This window comes from Carassius auratus, chromosome 41 (assembly GCF_003368295.1).
Source record: "Carassius auratus strain Wakin chromosome 41, ASM336829v1, whole genome shotgun sequence".
NCBI classification, from domain to species: domain Eukaryota; kingdom Metazoa; phylum Chordata; class Actinopteri; order Cypriniformes; family Cyprinidae; genus Carassius; species Carassius auratus.
In genome coordinates, this window is record NC_039283.1 from 14,431,257 (window position 1) to 14,451,236 (window position 19,980).

The window sequence follows — 19,980 nt, forward strand, 5'->3', positions numbered from 1 at the left end:
ATGAATGATTGCGTGTATCAATCATAAATTGTATGTATAAAAGCATGCTTTTTTGTATAAATTAACAAATCTGTATCACAAAATAATAATAATAATAATAGCAATTGTAATGTTCCTGAACCCTAATGAGAATGTAATAAAGTGAATCAAATTTGTCAAATGTTTATATATAATACAGCACACACAAAGCTTCATGCCATCCACTCTGAGCTGATATCTGATTCAGTAAGAGTATTCAGAAAGAGCAGCAAGATCCCTGATTGTGTTCAGAGTCACGCATGTCTCAGGCTGTGAGGGCACACATCTCTCCCATTCCCAGGGTTTATTATTACAAATAACCACTTCCATCTGCACGCTGACACTCAGTGGGGCACGGAGCCAGAGCAGATGCATACCAGTCTGTCCCTCTCCCAATGAGAGTGGGTCTGTCAGCAAACACTCTCCTCTGATCCTCTCTTTAAAACCACTGTGGACACAGCGATGAAAAATAAGACATGGACTGGTGGAATCCAGAGGTTTTTAGTTTTTGATAGCCTTGCTTTTCTCGTTCTCTGTCACTGTCCTCTGTTACTCGCCTGACCCTCACCTTCCACCCTGTTCCTCTTATCTGTCAGTGATCCTTCATTCTCCTGACTGTGATTGGCAGCCTTTAAGGGAAACTCTCCAACCAGAGTGGAGGAGGTCCCGGTACAAAAGAAAGTCAACACAAAACAAACAATCTGATGAGAATGTGCCATCTTGCTAACTCTGCTGAATCCAACAAAGGCATTAGAACAGAGTATGGAAGTGTAAATGCTATCTTAAAGTTACTTACTTTTTTTGTTGGATAAAATGCTTTCTTCTATTCCAGCAGACAACCATAAACATGTAAACAAAATGTAAACACTGTGTGCATCTGTGTTGCTATAAAACATTTTCTTTGTTTGCTTAAGCATCACTTTCCTGATATGGGAACACTGGCTCAACCAATGGCATCAGTTTGGGGCGGGACTTGCTGTTTGGTCATCCAATGGCGGATGAGGTGAGTATCCAGAAAACCTGATTTTTGGTTGATGAACTGGAATGTTCTTCACAAGACTATGAAGAAAACTAAGCATTTATACACATATTTTACACTCTGTAAAGAAAAAGTGCTCCAGAGAAAAAGTGCTCCAGATGACAGATGGTCCAGTGTGCTATATACCGAACCATATGGCAATATATATTAAATGTATATTAAATACATGTTGTAAGCAGTGAATTCAATGAAATGTATTTTTGACATTGAAACCTTCATAAACCAAAACAGAAATACCATTTCTTTTTTACAAAACTCTTTTATGCTACTATAGTTTGTATATAACTCGCTCTTCTAGCTGAACTTTGTATGAGTTATTCTACTATGGGCTGTGAATTCAATAACTCATTTCAGCTTTGTGGAATAGTTGTGAGTGTCCTGCCAGTGACCCTTCGCTCTTGAGGTGAGGTCAGGCTCTCCCAGCTGCCTCTCTCCATACACCCACATGTCCCTCTCCGCTCGCCCTCTGATTTCTCTCTCTCCCTCTTCACTCCTCCAGTTTTTCCTCTCCCTCTTCCAGAAGGGTTGACAGCTCCAAACAAAACAGGGCCTGTGAGCTGACTGACACATTCTGCTTCTGAAAGGGGAGCATTTAACACGCCTCACACCCCGCACTGCCCACCACACACACAACCCTTAGCCAGTCGAAACAAAACACCACCACAGAGAAAAGAAAGGATCGGCCAGAGTTTGGGGGGATTTGCACCTTGAAGAAGAGAAAAGGCGAAGAAAAGAGTTGAGAAAGGGAGGAAAAAGAGTTTTTTTCAGGTTCAAAGGCGGTCTATTCTCCCGCCTGCACCCTGTCACTCTTCCTGAGCGGGTTAGCCCCGGAGGATAGCGCTCCATTTTCATTGGTGTCATTCATCCGTCCGTCAGGCTGATGTGCACTCCAATGGGTTTGGTGGAGGGCTGCGGAAACTTCCTGTCAGGGGCCTGCCGTGAGATCAACACCTGCTGGAGTGAGACGGAGGAGTCACCGCTTTCCAGCCCACACACTGAAATCACCCACACACACTAAAGAAACATCGACAAATAATATGATTCCTCAAAACTCGAAAAGCTGTCTGAAATGATAGCTTAGTCTGATGGCTACTGGCATTAAAAGCCATAAATATAAAAGTATAAAACCTCAGTTACTGCATGTAAGGCTTTATACAGATTTATACAGATCTGGCACTGTGCAGTCTAATAATAATAATAATAATAATAATAATAATAATAATAATAATAATAAACGGTTTACTATATACTATTTACTTGCCAAAACTAAAGTGTTTATATGGGTTTGATTCAAAAATGAAATGAAAATAATAATAATAATAATATTGTTATTAACATTGCACATGACATTGATAACATGACACATAACATTGATAAAAACAATATTACACGCACACACACACACACACACACACACACACACACATACATACATATATATATATATATATATATATTAAATGTGCATAAAATAGTAACACAATCTTAATTAGTTTTGAAAAGTTCAAATGAGTAAATTGTTTGGCTTTCAAAGGAGTGTTTGGCTTATATTGGTGTTTCATATATATATATATATATATATATATATATATATATATATATATATATATATATATATATATATATATATATATATATATATATATATATATATATATATATATATATGAAACACCTATATATTATCTTGGTCATTATTAACATTGTATCGGTATATAACTAGTATTAACTATTTGAAAAGTAGTCAGTCTTTCAAAAACAATATTATTGTACAATATCAAGAGAGCAGAAAATGCATACTTTTTTTTTATATATTGTCATGTTTTATTTATAAATTTTTTTACTTAAAGGTATGTACTTCACGATGATACAGTATACTGCTCTTTACTCATGATTCTCACAGCTAACGCTTACTTAAACTTAAACTCTTTGAATGCAGGCAGTAGTCCGAGCCGTGTATGTTGTCATGATGCTGGATGCCAGAGGTGCCGTGATGCTAAATGAACTGACCACAGTCCTGCTATCAAGTGCATTCTCATGGAGACCATTAGTGCTGCTGTCCCCTGAGGCAGAGCTTTGAATAATGCATGAGAGAGCTCAGGCTTTCAGTGGCCTGAGGCATATCTACCGCTCTTGTTACCTCTCATGGCATATCCTGTCAGAGTCACAGGTCAACATGCCGCCTGCTGGACTGTGTTACACACGGCTCAAACCACTGCTGCCAGATTTTGGTTTCAAAAGCAGAGCAGAGCCGAAAAAGTAATCACAGGCTTTTAAAGAGCTCTTGGAGAAAACGTAATAGGTGCCCTTGGACAATAACTACTTTGTTTCTCCCAAATCTTATTCTATTCAGCATTACCTGAAGGATGGAAGAATCTGAGGTGCTTAAGAGAGGGGTCTGAGAGTTGACTGAGGGTCTGGCCTGTGTCAGGACAGCAGTATCCAGCTTCCAGAGAGCCATGGATCTGCTCTGTAGTTTTTCTTCAGCATTCTTTAATGAATAGAAAGTTCAAAATTAATTATTTATTTGAAACAGAAATCTTTGTTTTAACATTATACATGTCTACTAACAAATTTTAACAAATTTAATGCATCCTTGCTGAATTAAAAGTATTAAGCTGTCTCTTTAGTACATTACCAAACAAATTTTACATTGGACAATATAGTGCCAATATTGTCTATAATGCAAAAGTCTTCAGATCAAAAATGTAATAAGTAATAAATAAATATATAAAATAACATGAACTGGGTTAGAAAAACTGATTATTTTATAAATGCACAGATAACGTTATTGTGAGCATTTGGAATTTTGATGATTTCATCATGGCCATCGATAACATTCAAATCATGAAACACTTGCAAATGTACCTGTATTTATTATACACCTGTTTTTACTTTTGCATAGATTTGTTCATGGTTTTCAAAGATGAAGTCATGTTACGCAAACTCTCCATGTTGACATCTGCTTGTTTTGGCAAACTCCTACCACGTGCCGGATACATTTGTGCCAAAATACAGAGGTTGACTGGACACATGACATACACAAGAAAACATATGGGAGGCGTTAATTTGACACAGTTCCAATTAGTTGTTTGTGTTTACTATTGTGTCTTAGCCTTTTTCTTTCCTGATCTCTGGTGAGAAATAAACTTAATCTAAACTGGAACCAACAACTGAATCTTTTCATTTTTGCTATAGAAACATCCACACACACACACACACACACACACACACACACACACACACACGTTTGTTTTTGTGAAAAGTGGGGACATCCCATAGGCGTAATGGTTTTTATACTGTAGAAACTGTATATTCTATGGCCCTTTACCAACCCTACACCTAACCCTAACCATCAGAGGGAACTTTGTGCATTTTTACTTTCTCAAAAAAAAAAAAAAAACTCATTCTGTATGATTTATAAGCGTTTTGAAAAACGGGGACATGGGTTATGTCCTCATAAGTCGCCCTCTCCTTGTAATGCCTGTTTCATACCCATGTCATTATACAGAGTTGTGTCCTGATATGTCACAAAAACAAGAGCACACACACACACACAGTGTTCAGTCTCAATTAGAGTGAATGAAAGGATTGTGTGTGGGCTGGAGAAGGGAAATGAGTGTAGAGCACTGCTGAAAGTGATCCCTGTCACACACAGGACGTCTGCTCACTTTCTCCTAAACATGTTATATGTCACACACACACACACACACACACACGACATGTTAAGGAACGAAGGATCGAGAGAGAAAGACATCAAAGTGAGGCAACTGCCAACCGCCCCCCCCCCCTTCCACTGGACACAAAAGAAGATATTTTGAAGGATGCGGGCAATCAAACAGTTTCAGTTCCCATTGACTGCGATTGTTTCTTTTTGTTTGTTTTTTTTGTTTTTTTGGCCTATGCAATAGAAGTCAATGGGAACCGAAACTGTTCAGTTACCAACATTCGTCTAAATATCTTTTATTTTTCTTAAAAAACAGAAAAACTGGTTTGGAGTGACACAAATGTGAGTAAACGACAGAATTGTGGGTGCACTATCCCTTTCATCAAACTACTAAAACAAAAACATTCACACGTGTTTTGGCACTGGTTTAGCACTTACTCAAGACTGTGAAATGGAGCAAGAGGGAGAATGTTATTCCAGGGTGTTTTGGCACCAGAGGACAGCTCTATGAAAGGTTACCCACGTGGTCTTTCCTCAACTCCTCCTTCTCTCCCCCAGCAAAATGTCAGTTTCCCCTTCCCCAGTCCCTTACCCAAATCATCAGATTGCTTGAATATGGGCCTGTGAATCTGATACTCAGTTAGGTTTCGAGTATTGACGGAGGTGCTGAGAGCCGGCTGATGAGGGGGCCCAGCCGTCCGCCATATTGCCGCCCAGTATGTCGTGTCTAGTTCTCTGAACAATCGCCCGTGTCCCTCTAGTTGGGGAACAACAGAGGCTGTCAGCCGGTGTCAGGTTGGGCTTTTCAAAGCAAAAGAAGGAGAATGACAGATGACTGCTCTGAGTGTAACCGACACTTTGCTGATAACAGTGATCTGAGTGCTGATAAGGTAAGGCAGAGTGTGATGGGTGAGCGAGATTTACCCGGTAAAACAAACTGAGCCAACAGTTCTGACAAACACACTGCTGGGAAAAACTGCGAGGCGCTTTCAGTGAGATTCCCCGGCTCACTTGATTCTCTGATTGATCCGTGGTGGAATCAGACGTGTTGAGGTTGAATCACATCCACAATAGTGAGTTCGCAATGAAGAGCTGAATTCAAGGCTCTTTCAACCACAAAAAAAATTGATAAAATAAAAATAAGTATATAAAGTAACTAGATAGAATGGATATAAGCCAAAGTTGGTGTGAGCCAACAGTAAGTAATAACAATAATATTTTTTCAAATAATAAAATGAAAGATGCTTTATTCCTGTGTTAAGATTTTTTTTAGTTAATTTTAAGGTGGTTCCTACTGTATAGTGGTTTATATAAAAAAAAAAAATCTGAATTAACTTTTAAAAACTGTAAATATTTGCTCCCGTTTGTCAATTAGGTCAATTAGGTTATTGTTATCATTTATAATAAATAATAACAATAATAATATTTGTTTAAATAAATTCGTTATTCCTGTGTTAAGAAAAATAAATAATTTAAGTAATTTAATTTAAAGGTGGTTCATAAAGATTTACAATATATATAACAAATAAATACAAATCATGTTAACCTTTAAAAAAAATTCTTCTATTTGTCCATCAGGTTCACATTTCAGTTATAAATTGTGGAATTAAAGAGAAAACTTTAACTTTAAAGAAAAAAAAATATTTTGTGAATCAAGTAGGAGTGAATGAATAATAAGTAATATTATCAATAATCAATAATATTATTTATTAAAATAAGGTAAAATTTGCTTTTTTTCAGTGTAAATATATATATATATATATATATATATATATATATATATATATATATAAATATATATATATATATATATATATATATATATATAATTACATTTAATAGCTATCTTTTTTGAAAATGTATTTTAGTAAAATAAGCTTCAGTTCCAGTGTCAAGAATAAAGTATAAAAATTACCAAGAATATTCTGGTAGGGGAAAATTATTCCCTATAAATTTCTATTAATGATCGAAAATCAGGTCAGTGTCAGCTCTGAGATGCACGGATGAAGTGATCGTATTTATTGTCATCTGTTCAGATTCTTTGGTGTAAATCAGCTGACCCTATCACAAATTGTTCAATGAGTTAAGATCCACAGAACATTTTCATTCAATTGAACTCAAACTAATCTGTTCAGGGTTCATGGGGTTGACAAGCCACAAAAAAAAACAACATGTCTGACATGGCCGGCATGAGCGTACCTGTAACCTGTGATTTCACTGGAGCACTACAGAACTCTCATTCTATAGTCCATCTGTCAACCATTATGGACCCGAGCCCTAAAACTGAATAACTGAGCTCCTCCTACACAGGGAATGTGCAAAGAGGATAGTTTTTGTTTTAAAAAAAATAAATAAATAATAAATAAATCTGCATTATATGCAGATGATTCAGGGATGTATTCTGTATTCTGAATGAATAAACAATACAATATTTTTACATATCAATCAGCATGCATATATATACTCCAACTATACAACAAATTGAAAATGTAACATAGCATGGTTTACATAACACGCAGTATATTATAAAATGCATTTAAGTGCAGTGCAAAATTCTAGGCTTTAAAATAATAATAATAATAATTGTGCAACAACAACAAAAAAAGTCGGGTCTGAATTGCCCAGAATGTCAAAAGGAGTTATAGAGTTAATAAAGAAGTTTGAAAGTAAATAAAGTAAACTTAGCAAAAGTTAAATGTGCTGCAACAAATGTAATGAAACATTTTACTAGCTATCGTAAAAATTCAACTTTATGAGGAACAAAACTAACGCAAATGGCGAAGAGAGAAGAGTTATGACTGGATTACAGCGACCCCATGTGGACGCACTGTAGAAGATAGAAGTGAAAGGGAAAGGTTTAAAAAGTCTGGATTTTATGTCTTCATTTTGATAGATTAAATATTAAGCAAGTAAATGTAAAAGTAATGAACGTAAAATAAACAGAACTATTATAAGGAGAACTTTAAATTGGTAATACACCAAATATGTCTTGATTTTTTTTTTTTGTATCTGTAATGCAACTGGATGAACAACTGAACCAATCCGATTCAAACACCTCTCTGATTGGAAGCTGAAATACTGTCAATCAATTCCAAAATGGAAGGAGCTTCGGTTCTACATCGAAACCAATGGTCAGTTACATTGAAGCGTCCTAAAGGAAAGAGCTCCGTGTTACAACCACTGTAAACCTGCTTAACTAACCTGTGCAAGAGACGTTTAGATGCTTTCTTCAAAGAATATTAGCATCATTACAAAATCTATTATTTTTAATGCATTGTGTATAAAAGCATATTTAGTCATTTAACGCAATAAAAGGCCGTAAATAGCTCTGTGATATATTTTTTTATTAAATAATAAAAAAAATCAAACATAAATACAAACATAATAAAAACAAATCAACATAAATAAACAAACAAAATGAATTAATGAATGATATGATAGAACTGGTTTGTCCATCATCCTTAAAACACGGGTCCAATTATCCGCGTTAATACTCCTTATCGTAATTTAGGCAACTATTAGAGCTTAATCTAAACACGGTGTATATAATTTAAATGATGATGATGATTAATAGTAATGATAATAATTAAATGCACCATAAAAAACACACAAAATATACGTCTGGCCTAAAAGTATTTTTTTTAATTCGAAACTAAAAATAATTTAAGACTTATTTAATGTGTCTACCAACATTTGACGCTGAAAAACCTGGATCCCTGAACTCGAGCTGTGGGTAATCCAGCAGATGCACGCGCACCCCGGTGTCCTTCGACGGTATTACACCTGTAACATCGAATTTTTCCAGGCTATATTTCCTAAACCGAAGTTTCTATATAATATAAATCATTGTTGTTGTTTTTTTGTTGTTTTATTTTATTTTATTTACTTACAAAAAGCTGCCGTCAAAAACCGCGAAGGTTGCCAACGTGAGTGCAAATTATTACAAGTAACAAATTGTTAACTATCCTATAACCCTTCCGAACGCGTTGTGTGCTAAACGCGTCTGTGTGCGCCGAGAGATTCAGCCATGTCTTGCTCTCGGGATGCGCCTTTAAGGATTCCTCCTCCGGCTTTCCTGAACTGACCTCTTCCCTTTGAAACCACTTCCTACCCTTCTCCCAAACGGCCATGTTTAATTTGACTCATTCATGAAAAGTTATGTAAACACAACACTAAAGTGGTGATCGCGAAAGCTACATAGTGAGCGATGCAGGATTACTGAACTGTTGTGATCGTCCGTGTGGATGCACATTTGTACAGCAGCAGTGGGAATAAAGAATAGCGCGTGAGGCATCGGCAGGTGGGCACGCGCACTTATCAAATTCACATCAGTGGCGTAGAAAGAATAGCATTTAATACAACAACCATTCATAACGTTAGCCTGCTCAATCCGTGACTGAGAAAGTTTAGTTCGTTGGAAATGAAACGGAATGCATAATTCAGTGTAGAACGTTTTTTTTTTCCAATGCATAATATTTTATACAATGTGAAATCAAAGACTATAAATCCTTGCACTGACTATAGTTTCCTTACAAAGTCCCTTCATACAAACATTCTCGCAATTTAACATTTGTAAACACGTCTAATGTAAACTAACATTATTATATGTCTTCTAAACATAACATAAATGCTTCATAATATACTGTGAAATATACTGTACCTTTGAAAACATTATTAAATGCAGTGTTGTTATAGGAGGTCATGAGGAAAAAGCAGAATGTGAAGAACAGGAAGGCAGAAGAGACGACGGTTGTCCAAGAGTTTGCAGTGGAGAAAATCATCCGCCGAAGAGTCACCGGTGGAAAAGTTGAATACTATCTCAAATGGAAAGGCTTCACAGAGTGAGCTTCTGGAGCAAATGTTGTCTGTGTGTTTATGTTTTTAATATGCACCAGCATATGTCGTGCTTCTCACAGTGCAGAGAATACCTGGGAGCCAGAGGACAACCTGGACTGTCCCGAGCTGATAGAGGAGTTTCTCAGAAACCTCACTGTCTCAGGAGAGACAGAACAAGAGGGGTGTCAGTCCCTAGACCATGAGGTCCAGCCTAAGCAAGAGTTAACTCAACTGGATGCCGATATGGTAAGTGTCTTTATATACTGTTCATATAACTGCTACAGTACTATTACTGCACTACAGTGATTTTAAATAATCTTTTTATACCCCAAATATGCATTAATAAACTGAATTATGTTAAGTTACAAACTACCAAATACTTGTCATAATATTAATAACTGTCAGTGTATTGTATAGCGCAGTGGGGTGCAATCTGCTTCTGCTAGACCAGTTTCCACAGAGTTTAGCCATAATTAGACACTCCTAAACCAGCTAATCAAGGTCTTCAGGTTTGTTGGAGAAGGTGGAGATAAACTCTACAGAAAGCCGGTCCTCCAGGAGCAGGATTGAACCCCATTGGTGCAGAGTTTTAGTCGTTTACACCCTCTCCAAAAACTTCAGGTGTATCGCTCTTGCTGTGTGATATATAATTTAGTCCTCTTGTCAGGCTTTATGATAGTTTAGGTGCATGTCTGTCTGGAATTCATGCAGGCACACCAGGAGGAGCTCATTAAGATGGGTAATGAAGAGGTTAATGATCACAACGCTGAGATCCCAGTAGATCAGTCAGGCAATCCTGAACCAAACTGCATCATCGGATGCACAGACCAACAAGGAGAGCTCATGTTCCTCATCAAGTGGTAATATTTCTACACTGGACCATATGAGGAGATTCTTGTTATTTTACACTGCTTTGTATAGCTTGAATGCAGTAATGATAATCTTTATTAATAAATTCTGTGATCAATGCATAGGATTTTTTTTCCTTTTTCAGATCATGCATTGATCATGGATTGATACACACCTAATTGTTAATTTAGCTTTTACATTGAACATTGACATTTGTCACATTACATTGAACTGGTGAGCTAAGAATAGCAAAAGCACATTATTGTCAGGTTCTGAAATTTCCACAGTATGGGGGTTATAGTAAACCAAAACAAGAAAAACATAATTTTCTTGACTTGAAATAAAATAATAACTGAAATAAAATATTTAGTAGTTTAGTTGCCAAAACAACGTATGGCTTTATCCTTTAGTTTATCATGATGTAGCAAAATAACTACAACTGAAAAAAACAACAACAATGTAGACTAATAAATAAAATACCTAATTAAAAAAAGACCAAAAAACAACAGTTACTAAAACTTGATATGAAAACTAAAACTAATATGAAAAAAATAATAATAATACAAATAATATAAACTATGATAGAATCTCAAATTAGTTTTTATTTTTTATATCTTAATTTATTTATTATTAATAATAAATATTATTATTATTATTATTATTATTATTATTATTATTATTATTATTATTATTATTATTATTATTATGTGTTTTTTCTTTTCTTGATTTTTGGTTTTATTGAAAAAATGTGTACTTAATTTATGTATGTGTGTATATATATATATATATATATATATATATATATATATATATATAATCTCAATATATATAATCTCAATTCACACTAATAAGTAGTTGCTTATTAGCATGCCTATTATTAACATATTGGCTGTTTATTAGTTCTTATAAAGTACATATAATGCATGACATCCATAATCCTACCCAATTCCGTAAACTTAACAACTACCTTATAAACTATTAATAAGCAGCAAATAAGGAGTTAATTGAGGCAATAGTCATAGTTAATGGTTAGTTAATAGTGAGAATTGGACCCTAAAATAAAGTGTGACCATATATATAATTGCGTTTCAATTCGATTTACTTAAAATAATATGTATTAGTTAACTAACAATACTGTTTTAATACATGTGCCATAGCATTCCTTTCCTTTCATGTTTATGCTTTTTTTTTCCAACTCCTAAATGGATAGAAAGATCAAAAGCAACCAAGAGATAGTTTACAATGCTGTTGCCACTAAACCACCACTGCAGCCGGTGATTATGTGCTTTTAATTTTCTGTATTTGTCCATTAGGACTGCTCATTATTTCTTTATTTCATCTCAGGAAAAACACAGACGAGGTAGCTTTACTGTCAGCCGGGGAGACCAGTAAAAGGTGGCCCGAGATGGTAATTCGCTTTTACGAGGACAAGCTGACCTGGCATGGAGAAGACGAGCAGTGAGAGAGAAATATGTAGCAGTGGATACTACTGTACCTCCTGGCAGCTTTAAACATACACAAACACTGTGGCATAAGTTTACTGTTTGATGTAGTGTGTATTCAACTCCACACTCCAGTGTAAAGCTCTTCCCAACACACTAACATGTAGAAATGTGACTGGAGTATTAGAGCTGTTTATACAAATCCACATAAGTGGTTATTAATCAGATGTTGTTGTATCTCTCGGTCTGTTGTGTGAAAGTTAATTTGTGATCATTCTGTCATCTTTGTTACTATGATCTGAACTGTGATATATTACACATAGGAGATGATGACAGATGGTACAATCCCTGCTTGAGAGGGACTGTTTGATGTGTAGATTACTTTCCGTTATATTAACCCCCTGATTACACAATTACTTAAGTTATACTGTGATGGATCCTGTGATCTGTATGTGGCTCATGCAGGAATAAATCTGTAGATTCGCACAAAACTAATTCTAGAAGGTAGCCTACACAGTCATGTTTTTGTGAACATCAGCACTTTTGTGGCAGGTCAGTATCACTTTCTTAGCAGTAGTGTAAATAGGCCACTGATGTTTTGAGGTTTTATGATTAAGGCCTTTACCCTGAAGTTTCGATCGTCTGGTTTCTTGGTTCCTAAAGATCACTGTTAATAAATGTAATAATGTTTTAATAAACATATTATTGCCTCAGGAGTCATTCTTACAGTATGCTAAATTGCAGTTCTTTATAAAAAAGTGTTTTAAATCAAATAAATGTAATTACTGTACCTTTAGTACATTAGAGTGTAGAAATGGATGAAGCAACCTTTTCTTAGTAGATTTTTATTTAAAATGACAAATTTGGTCATAATTGAATTTTATAATAAACAATCATTATTAATTTAGAATTAGAGTTTTATTTCATTTATGTTAGAATATTTAAAATTCATTTTAATATCTTTTTTGTTCTTTTTAAATTCATTTTAGGTTTAGGCGGTAAACATTTCAGTAAACATTTATTTTATTTCAAGTAATGAACATGTGTTTTTTTTTTTATGGTTTTCATTTTTTGGTAAATATAATAACCCTGTAAGCTATCTGTAATGTAATATCAAGAGGTTTGAAAAGCTGTACATTAATAACTGTTGAAGTACGGCTAGTGGTTTCAAACATGCGGGTGTTCTGATTATGGCACCCATTTTTTCTTGCTGCTTTTATTTTTATGACCGTGCTCTGGCGGCTGGTAAAAATGAAGCAGCGCTATCAGTCAGAGACACAAAATGAGCTCGGATGTTTTTCCCCAGTCTACAGTTCTAATGAATCAGCCCCAGTTGGTCAACAAGACCAATGTCTCATGAAAATACTTCCTTTTTATTCTTCTCGTTTTTTAAACCTCTGAGTACTGTATCACTGGCTAACGAGAGCCTGTGAGTGAATGCATTAGGTCTTTTCCCCACATTCTTGGACTTATGCAGGAAAGAGGATTTCTGGCATGCCTACATGGATTATGAAATGTGTATATGTAAGTCCAATCAGAACATGTGATATATGCAAAGTGGTCAAAACTGAGGGCAGAAACGTCCTGACCGTTCTTTGTATTTCATATTCAATCAGAGAAACAGTTTGGCCTTCACTAAGAAGAGTTCCTGTGTGCGGTGGAGGTACAGTGAATTTGTTTGGATAAGAAAAATGCTACAGGAAAATGCCATGCTCATGTATGTAGCCATTGCATCTTGTTATTCACTTCAGTAATTGTGCACTGATAGTTTACGGTTTGTAATAGGGTCAATGATGTAAAACGTATTCATGAAAATTGAAAATCTAATTTAAAATGTGCCAGGTTCTTAGACATTAACCTTCTGTATATCAATGTCATTGATATTCTTCCTTATGCATTATAATATCTGGACAGTCATATCACCCTGACATTTTTGTATTTTGTATTTCGATTTTTTGACCCAAATTTATCAAGATCATCACAGAAGGTTTACTGAAGTCATTGTACATGTGTGAATAACATTTTTTTTTAAAATAAATGAATATGAGCATCACAGCATTGACCCAATTTGTATCCCAGCTAAAATAAATACAAATAGGTACTTATTATTATTTAACAGGGTTGTTTTAGTTTTATATACTATTTTAGTATTTATAAATATTAATTAAATTGTAATTTTTTTGTTTCATTTGAATAATTTTATTCTAGTCGTTTTGTCGTAATTTTGATACTTAAACTTCATTTCAGGTTTTCATCTAATATTTTTTTATCCCTTTATTGGTCACACTTTTGTTTGGGGACCAATTCTCAATATTAACTAAATACTATGACATTTGCTTCAATAAGCTCGTAATTACTACTACAAATTATTAATGCCTATATCTCGAAGGATCATGAGATACAGGCATTATAATGCACTTTATAAGTATTAATAAACAACCAATATGCTTACTAGCTGGAGCAATATGCATGCTAATAAGAAAGTGAGAATCGGTCCCCGAAGTGGTACTATTTTATTTTATTCGGCTTTAGTTTAATAAACAAAAAATTTTTTAATAGCTTTAGTTAGAAATAACTATACTGCTAATTGCCATATAGACATATTACAGTTTCAGTCATTGGGTAATTTTCTATAAGACAAATAATAACTGGACTTTTGTGGTTTTCTCTGAATGGCAGAACACATCTACCCAAGCTTCTTTCAAAAAACCCATTCTTCAGTCTCAACAATGCCAGAGAGATTGGAGCCCATATGGAAGGGCTGAGGACATTTGTACAAGAGTAAGTATCAAAATATGCCTAAATCACATGTTACAATAAAACACAAAACCATGACTTAAAGAACACATTCAGCTTGAGCATGTGACATATCTCAGGAACTGCATATCTTAACTAAAAAATACAGTAACTGAAATGGTTCTGGTTTCTGTGATCAAGTACTGTATATGCTTCCATCCTCAAGGGTGGTTCAGAGCCCCGTGCTGCTTTCGGACGGCTGCTAACATCTCTTCCTTTAGTCCCAACTAAGTGTGAAAAAAATCGAGGCCTGTGCTGAAGGCCGAAGTCACTACACAGTGTCGGAGGCCATTCACAGCTCTGGCTCAGGAAACAAACGCATTGAATCTCAGTCTGAAGAGAAGATGGAAGAAGAAGAAGATACGCACTGTGAATCCGAGTGACTGATTATTTGCTAATCAAATGGAGCCAACTGATGCATAAAGACACTGCGGAGGCAGATAATATTCAACATTGAAGATTTCAGCCCATGTTTGGAGAAAGTCAACGAAACATGAAAAGGTTACTGTCATTTTGTGTTGTTTTGTCTCGTACTGATAAATCTGTATTGATGAAGATAACCTAATAAATGATTTAAACCACATTTGTTTACACATTACTGTCTTCCATGGAAATCAAATGAATGTATAAAAGCATAACGTGGCCTGTGTGGAAGACAGTTTGTTGTTAAAACTACAGATGTGCCCTGAGAGGTTTACAATAGGGGATTTACGCTTGCGTGTGAAGTCCCTTAAATGCAATAACCCCATCTTAATAAGCAGATACAGAGCGTTAAGACATTATGTGATTTAAACCCAACCTCATAGAGCTAAATCCTAATAATAATCTCTACACAAACAATTTTATTGCCATACTTAGCCATAAAAGATCATTGTCTGGATGTCATACAAATAGTACCTTCTCATAAATATTGAACAATCGTGTGAGGCCAGACATGACCAGTAGATGTCGACACAGCTCTTCTGGCTTTTCATGACTGACTCTCTCATACCTGCAAAATCATAAATATTCATCAAAGAGAAAAAGCCCTCAAAGCAAGCAGTATTTTCCCCCGTTCAAATAACCCACTAGTTTCACTGGCTTTGACTGGGACATCAAATCATCAAGACATTTCTGAACAGGATAAAGGTACTGTATCGCCACAAGCAAGCAGTTTAAAACAGGCTATAGCCATTAAAACACGGGCCACGAGCATTATCCAATAACCTCAATTATATCTGAAATCATCAAAGCAAACATATATTTTATGTCACAACAAAGAGTCATGGTGTGGTGGCTGGTTAGCATGGCACCGTCAGAGAAATATAAAGGATTCAATCATATAAATGATTATATCAAGTGAATGGGAGAAACTATAATGCTCAATAGGCCTAGTACCGTGATACAGTTTAAAAAGAATTTATCACATAATCGAAGTATATAGAAGAATAGAAGTGTTTTGTTCTAGATAAAAAAGCGTTAAAAGCATAACCTATTACTCTTCAACGCACATGTGGACAGTAAAAATATAAGCAGCCGGTAGAGATTACCATATAAGCAGTCAATACAACTGTGTAATGGTCCCATTAAGTTAAGAAAACATTATTTTTGAATGTTCTCTTAATGTTCAAAATGTACAGGTTTATTTTTTTTTTAAATGTTTAAACATTATTGTTGTTGCTTTTACGAATGTTAAGAGAACATTCAAGTTTATCATTTTGCAGATATTATGCAAATGTTACGGTTGAATGTTTTAGTAATAACAAAAAAAAGTTAGATGAATGTACAATACAAAAAAAAAATAAACGTTTCTCATTGAGAGAACCTCGTCATTTTCATTTTAGCAATGTCAAGAGTTTTCTCTCATTTGTTTACAACCAGAACTAGCCATTCGTGAATCAATCAGGTTTGCAAAAATGTCTGAAGTGTTTGATGTTTTTCAATACCCACATATGTTTTTATTTATTTTTTTGTTGGGTTATTTAAATGTGTGAAATTATTACTAGATTATCATTAAAGCTGCAGTCGGTAACTTTTGACGCTCTAGCGGTTAATAAACAGAACTGCTTGCGTCTTGCGGAAGAACATCGTAGCCGGAACTACTTCTCTCTGTTTATGTCTATGAAGAATCACAAAGGTACTGGGTTACTCCGCTGCAGTACCCCCGAAGCAATCTAAAATAGTCAGAATATAAACATTTATTATAGGAGCACCCTAGTGATTCAGGACAGGTTAAACACACGGATTGGAAAATGGATTCATGGTGTACTCGCTTATTATATACATTTTTCTACATTTTGAACACAAACAAAGTTACGGCAGCGGGAGCGATGTATTTTCTGCAAATGGCAATAGGACCACTGGGAGGAGCCAGAGGAGCTTGATTTTTTCACAGATTATCTGTCTCGTGTTCTACTGTCAGGACATAATGACAGGTTTAACAAATTTGTAAAAAATATATTTTTACAAAAGTTACCTACTGCAGCTTTAATTATTTGAGGATTAATTTAGCCAGATCTGGCAACACCAATGGCATCAATTTGAGGTGGGAAACCTGTTTGGAAATCATCATTATTGCAACCATCATCTATCTGATGACCCTAGAGGCACAAAAATTACACACACTGACACTTTCAATAAAAAGAGATTCCCTTTCCCCGTCTCTCCCTGTCTTACTTGTACCTCTCACACTGCAGGCTAAGACTCATATGTCCAGTGTCGCCCAACAGGTTGAAATGTTCGTCTAATCGCCTGCCCCCTGAACATCACTCGCCACGGCTCCCTTAAGAACCCTGACGGCCAGCTGCTGCTGTCTCTCTAACGATGGAGAGCGTCTTAATAGGCTCTGCACACACTCAGCTGTCTGATAGCAGTGCTGGCAGCACCGGGCCCGAGACTCCCACTGGACACACAAATACTGGAGACTGGAGGTGTGTATGCGTCAAACACACAAGCCACTCTAACGGTTGTATGGGGGCAATACCATGTTGACAGGCAGAGTCCCAGTGCAGGCTGCTGTGTTGGTTAATGTCAGCGGCCTGTCATTCTGTCCACCTTCTGAGATGACGTGCTTGGCCCTTGCTGTGACATCTTCATGAGGTGTATTATTTATTCAGCAGGCCAGTCAGAACAACTGAAAGGTGACGTATGAATTATACTGTAACATCTAAAGCATCTGTTTTCCTGTAAGTTCCTTCAGCTGTTTAGTCCAGTTGTGAATCATGTTAGCACCAGATAAGGACACCAGAATATAACCAAAAAAGCCAATTGAGTCAGGTAGAATATATGAAAAAAGTAATACCTTTCCAAAAATGCACTAACACTATTAACACTGTGTGATGCATGCAAGCAAAAAATGCTGCTCCTTCAAAATAAAAGAGCCAATCATTTATTGAAATGGGAGTTTTGCAAGCAACTTTTTACGTTTTTTTTGTTTGTTTGTTTCTCATTTAATTAGATAGGAGGTTTACTTGCATGAATGAAATTAGCCTAATTTCATTTCCAAGATGGCCGTGTACTGACTTGCCTTGCAAGGGATTTTTCTCTTGTATGAAAAGGTTGCTCAATTGCTTTGAATGTGCATTTGTAGTGTACTTTAAATATTAAAAGTATATGTTTTTAAAACTGTACTTGCACATAATGTAACAGGTTTTACCTTAAATACATTTTAAAGCATCTATATATTTTAGCTTTAAATAAGTATGCTTGTTTTGTTGCTAAATAAAAAACTTTTAGCACAAGTACTTTATTCAATATTATATTTAAAGGTGATTTAAAAAATTGCAGCTCCATTACAAATATGTAATTACAAATTTGTTTAAGTTCATGAAATGCAAGTATTAAAACGCATAAAAATATACATTCTTTCAGTAAATTTTGCAGCACTTTTTAACCATACAGTACTTCAAAGACAAAGTAATCATTAAATGACGTATAAAGATGAAAGTTCAGCTAATTGCATTATGTAAACTATAGTACATTTTCATTTAACTGAATTTAACGTGCAGTTAAGTGTCCATTTTATTTCTGTAATAAGTGTTCTTTTTAAAACTATGCAAAAGTGCAATTCTTGTCTCACAACGGTGTACTCACTGAACATGAAAGTATTGTGTGACAACAATATACTACTTATTTGACATACATAGCACAAGGCCTGTTATAACAAAATGCTGGATTGCTACAATGACTAATTAGCATAAATATCATATTAACATCCTTTTTGGAATAGCTTTAGTAGCTTGTTGCTTTATTGTATTGTGTGGAAAGTAGGACCCATTATAACAATAAACCTGTTTTAAAGTCAGATTGTTTACTAAAATTCGTCCTCTTTGGAAAAAGCATTACTTAATGAACTCTAAGCCATGCACACCATCTCTAAAGACTGCTTCTACAGACTGCTAAAGGAAGCTATGCTATGCTAATGTCATATGCCTCCAGCTAGAACACGTCTGACACATTTGTTACATTAATTAGATTACTGTGTCGTCCTGAGGTGAGGGTGATATTCATTATAAATTCATAATCGGGGAAACAAAGGGCTCCCGACTGCATGAATGACAGGTAAAGTCACCTTTGGACCTCCTCTACTCAGCATAGACCAGCGAGGGGCGGCAGGGAGCACACCAAATTGGGGTTGAGAGGACACACTGCTGAAGCTGTCTTATTAAACCACACAGGGTTTGTCGAGTCGTCTGAGATGTGTGTGAAAGAAAGAGAGAGAGAGAAAGAGAGAGAGAGAGAAATTGTGGGTGTGTAGGCAGAAGCACAGTGGGCATGAGTGTACCGTATGCATTACCCCTCCCGTCACTTTCACACAGGGCGTTAATGAAGCTGTCATGGCCGCCAGCATGTGGACATGGTTGATATTCAAATGAGAGCACATTTCTCTTGCTGAATACAGACCAGTCAATTATGGGCTTAGGGCAGCGACCAGGTCGAGGTATAGGGAAGATACACTGTAACACTGCCGTTATTTCCTATCTGGAAAGATTTTTCTGGGAATATCACTTTCCATGATGTCTAGGAAACTAACTATGGTGAACGCATCGTTAAAGCAGACATGAGATGCCCATTTTCCACAAGTTGGTAGGATTCTTTAGGGTCTTCATGAAATATCTTCAATATACTTTGGTAAAAATTCATCAATGGTCATAAATCGATACCTTTTTACCTTGTTGGAAACAGCTCTGTTCGCAGTGACACATTTCGTACCAACAAAAACAAAACTGTTCCACTTCGTCCTCAGTTGCTCTCATGTCAGGGAGAAAATTATATTAACTTTCAACATCCAACTACAAAACACCTGCATTGCTTACGAGACATTGTTGTCGCTCGAGCAAAGAGAAAATGGTGGA

General features: G+C 35.7%; 2 protein-coding genes and 2 long non-coding RNA genes across 7 annotated transcripts; 3 read left to right on the forward strand and 1 right to left on the reverse strand.

Moving 5' to 3' along the window:
• The first annotated feature begins 656 nt into the window (after nt 1-656).
• On the forward strand, nt 657-3,495 carry LOC113060166 (uncharacterized). Of its 2 annotated transcripts, none has more exons than XR_003278201.1 (3): nt 657-778; nt 933-1,021; nt 3,411-3,495. It is a non-coding gene; the product is annotated as an uncharacterized LOC113060166 (long non-coding RNA). The 2 variants fall into 2 exon arrangements; XR_003278202.1 differs by lacking the exon at nt 3,411-3,495 and adding an exon at nt 1,557-1,677.
• On the reverse strand, nt 1,873-9,510 carry LOC113060167 (uncharacterized). 2 transcript variants are annotated; one of them, XR_003278203.1, is made up of 3 exons: nt 9,385-9,510; nt 3,417-3,548; nt 1,873-2,008 (listed from the first exon to the last, which is right to left on the reverse strand). It is a non-coding gene; the product is annotated as an uncharacterized LOC113060167 (long non-coding RNA). The 2 variants fall into 2 exon arrangements; XR_003278204.1 differs by having other exon boundaries at nt 1,912-2,011.
• LOC113060165 (chromobox protein homolog 3) lies at nt 8,582-12,346 on the forward strand. Of its 2 annotated transcripts, none has more exons than XM_026229046.1 (5): nt 8,582-9,024; nt 9,420-9,565; nt 9,641-9,806; nt 10,272-10,420; nt 11,754-12,346. In XM_026229046.1, the coding sequence occupies exons 2-5, from the start codon at nt 9,426-9,428 to the stop codon at nt 11,869-11,871; spliced, it is 573 nt and encodes a 190-aa protein (XP_026084831.1). In that variant the 5' UTR covers nt 8,582-9,024; nt 9,420-9,425; the 3' UTR covers nt 11,872-12,346. The 2 variants fall into 2 exon arrangements, with proteins under 2 accessions (XP_026084831.1, XP_026084832.1); XM_026229047.1 differs by having other exon boundaries at nt 9,420-9,550.
• Nucleotides 12,347-13,102: 756 nt separating this feature from the next.
• Nucleotides 13,103-15,030, forward strand: LOC113059508 (sorting nexin-10B-like). The gene is given in 5 exon segments (XM_026228028.1): nt 13,103-13,119; nt 13,329-13,379; nt 13,470-13,568; nt 14,531-14,632; nt 14,814-15,030. Coding segments are annotated over 5 exon segments (486 nt in total).
• The last annotated feature ends 4,950 nt before the right edge of the window (nt 15,031-19,980 follow it).